This window comes from Penaeus monodon, chromosome 2 (assembly GCF_015228065.2).
Source record: "Penaeus monodon isolate SGIC_2016 chromosome 2, NSTDA_Pmon_1, whole genome shotgun sequence".
Taxonomy (NCBI): domain Eukaryota; kingdom Metazoa; phylum Arthropoda; class Malacostraca; order Decapoda; family Penaeidae; genus Penaeus; species Penaeus monodon.
In genome coordinates, this window is record NC_051387.1 from 58682289 (window position 1) to 58683181 (window position 893).

The 893-nt window shown below is 46.4% G+C and overlaps 1 protein-coding gene across 1 annotated transcript in view; it reads left to right on the forward strand.

The window, feature by feature from the left end:
• The first annotated feature begins 358 nt into the window (after positions 1–358).
• LOC119579393 overlaps positions 359–893 on the forward strand; it is a 13900-nt gene continuing 13365 nt past the window's right edge. The window contains exon 1 of the mRNA XM_037927188.1: positions 359–676. Coding sequence (XP_037783116.1) covers positions 383–676 — 294 coding nt within the window. The 5' untranslated portion in view covers positions 359–382. The remainder of the gene's footprint in view (positions 677–893) is intronic.

Here is an 893-nt window from a genome sequence, read left to right on the forward strand (position 1 = left end):
TACACACACACACACACGTACACACGTACACACACACAAAACACACACGTACTCACGTACACACACACACACACACAAACACACCCACACACACACACACACACACACACACACACATACATACATACACACACACAAACACACACACACACACACACACACACAACACACACCACACACACATACATACACACACACACACACACACACACAACATACACACACACACACACACACACACAGACAAACACGTGCACACACACGCACACACACGTGCACACACACACAGACAAACACGTGCACGCGCGCGCGCGCTCCGCCGCAGCCTCAATATGCATAATCTAATGGCCATCCCAACCCCACATTTAAGAAATATTTAATAATGAAAATACTTCCCTTAGTATGCACCATAGTATTAATCTTTGCCTATTTCGGGATGCAGGTCAGGCAGGTGTACAAACACAAGCTGAAGGACGAGGAACTCCAGACGCTTGTGGACAACCTCTCGCAGGCTGACCCCTTGCTCCCTCGTTTCTTCCTGAGCCTCGTCTTCGGGTCAGTCCCAGATCTGTCAGACGCCAAGGGCTTCTCGCAATTCTGGACCTGCGCGTTGCATCCGGTTGCATGCCGGAACGCTCTGCTCCAGAAGGAAACTCTCGTCTTGGAGCTGAACGACATGATATATATTAGGGGCCGCTGAGCAAAGACAAATAGAAAGAGAAAAACATAGAGAAAAACAGAGAACATCAAAAAGACCTATACCTGTGTTTCATCGATTATGTGAAAGCTTTTGATACTGTTGATCACGATATCCTCTGGAATAACATGTACGATATGAAGTTTCCAAAACACATCATCAATTAATAAAAGCCTTGTATGACCAACAACAAGCA